At 33.5% G+C, this 1,430-nt stretch overlaps 1 protein-coding gene across 1 annotated transcript in view; it reads right to left on the bottom strand.

Moving 5' to 3' along the window:
* Window positions 1-1,430, bottom strand: part of SCP2 (sterol carrier protein 2) — a 119,002-nt gene that overhangs the window by 108,582 nt on the left and 8,990 nt on the right. The window contains exon 5 of the mRNA XM_010847201.1: window positions 307-371. Within this exon, the coding sequence (XP_010845503.1) occupies window positions 307-371 (65 nt within the window). The remainder of the gene's footprint in view (window positions 1-306; window positions 372-1,430) is intronic.

The raw sequence follows: 1,430 nt of genomic DNA on the forward strand, positions 1-1,430 counted from the left end.
CTGCCAATGCAGAAACCCCAGGAGATGAGGGTTTGATCTTTGGATTAGGAATATTCCCTGGACAAGAAAGTGGCAAGCCACTCCAGTATTCTTGCCTTAAATTCCAGGGACAGAGGAGCCTGACAGGCAGGCTACAATTCATGGAGTTGCAAAAAGCTGGACACAACTGAGTGACTCAGCACACATGCATGCATACATAGACAATCTCATTTTTCAGCTTTTGCGAGCTCTATTTATGGCAGTCAGATGGGCAAAGTTTTCTCATAGTGTTATAACAGTTCTGAAATAAAAATAATTGAGACTCACATTTACTGCAACGGGTCCCTTTTCCATCTTTTCAAACCCAAGAGCCAAGACACAATCTGCCAGACCTTGAAAGAAAATGTAATTATCTTGAAAAATTAAATTTCTAGACTCAAACAAAATACCCTTAAATACTTCTATTTAAACAAGTATGTCGATGTACACAAAATGTAAAAACATAGTGTAGGGGTTATAAAATTTGTAATAAGTGAAAATTACAGAGAAAATTCTTATACACCTCTAGATACAAGGAAAAATCAATAAAGTATATACTTCTTCCTTGATTTTGAGTGTTAATAAAACTTTTTATTAATGTGGAAATATGTTCCAGTGAAGAACAAATACAAATAGCTAATTGTGAATTTTTAAACATTAAATAAGATTTTAAAAAATTTTAAAGAATCTTGATCAAAATCTCAACAGAACTATTTTTGGAAAGAGGGGGCTTCTAAAAATGATGTTAAAGTTCAAATGAACAGCAAAACAAGCAGGACTGCCAAAATTTTTCTTTAAAAAAAGAAAAAAAAAATAACAAGGTAGGGGGTAAAAGGGCTACTAGTATTATCCAACAGTGAGACATTATAAAGCTCCAACAATTAAAATACCAAGTAGCAGAGCAATAATCAACAATCAGAAGAATAAAAGGCCTAATGAGGGAGCCTAGAACATTTGGAAATACAGACTATGATATATACCCAAGAGAACTGAAAACATATGGCCACAAAAAAGTTGTACACAAATGTTTATAGCAGGATTATTCATAAAAGCCAAAAAGTAGAAATAGCACAGTGTACATCAACTGATAAATGGGTGAACAAAATGTAGTATATTCATACAATGGATTACTATTTGGCCACAAAAAAGAATGCAGTACTGATGCATGCTAAAACATGAATGAACTGTGAAAATATTCCGGTAAGTGAAAAAAGCCATAAAAGGTCATATATTATATGATTTCATTAATATAATGTTCAGAATATGTAAATCCATAGAGACAGAAAGTAAATTAGTGGTTGCCAAGGGTTGTGGGGAGAAACGGGAAGTGACCGCTAATGGGTAGAGCTTTCTTCTATGGGTGATAAAAATGTTCTAAGATTAAACAGTGCTGATAGTTTCATAAACCTGGG

Source organism: Bison bison, unplaced genomic scaffold (assembly GCF_000754665.1).
Source record: "Bison bison bison isolate TAMUID 2011002044 unplaced genomic scaffold, Bison_UMD1.0 scf7180017864244, whole genome shotgun sequence".
Taxonomy (NCBI): domain Eukaryota; kingdom Metazoa; phylum Chordata; class Mammalia; order Artiodactyla; family Bovidae; genus Bison; species Bison bison.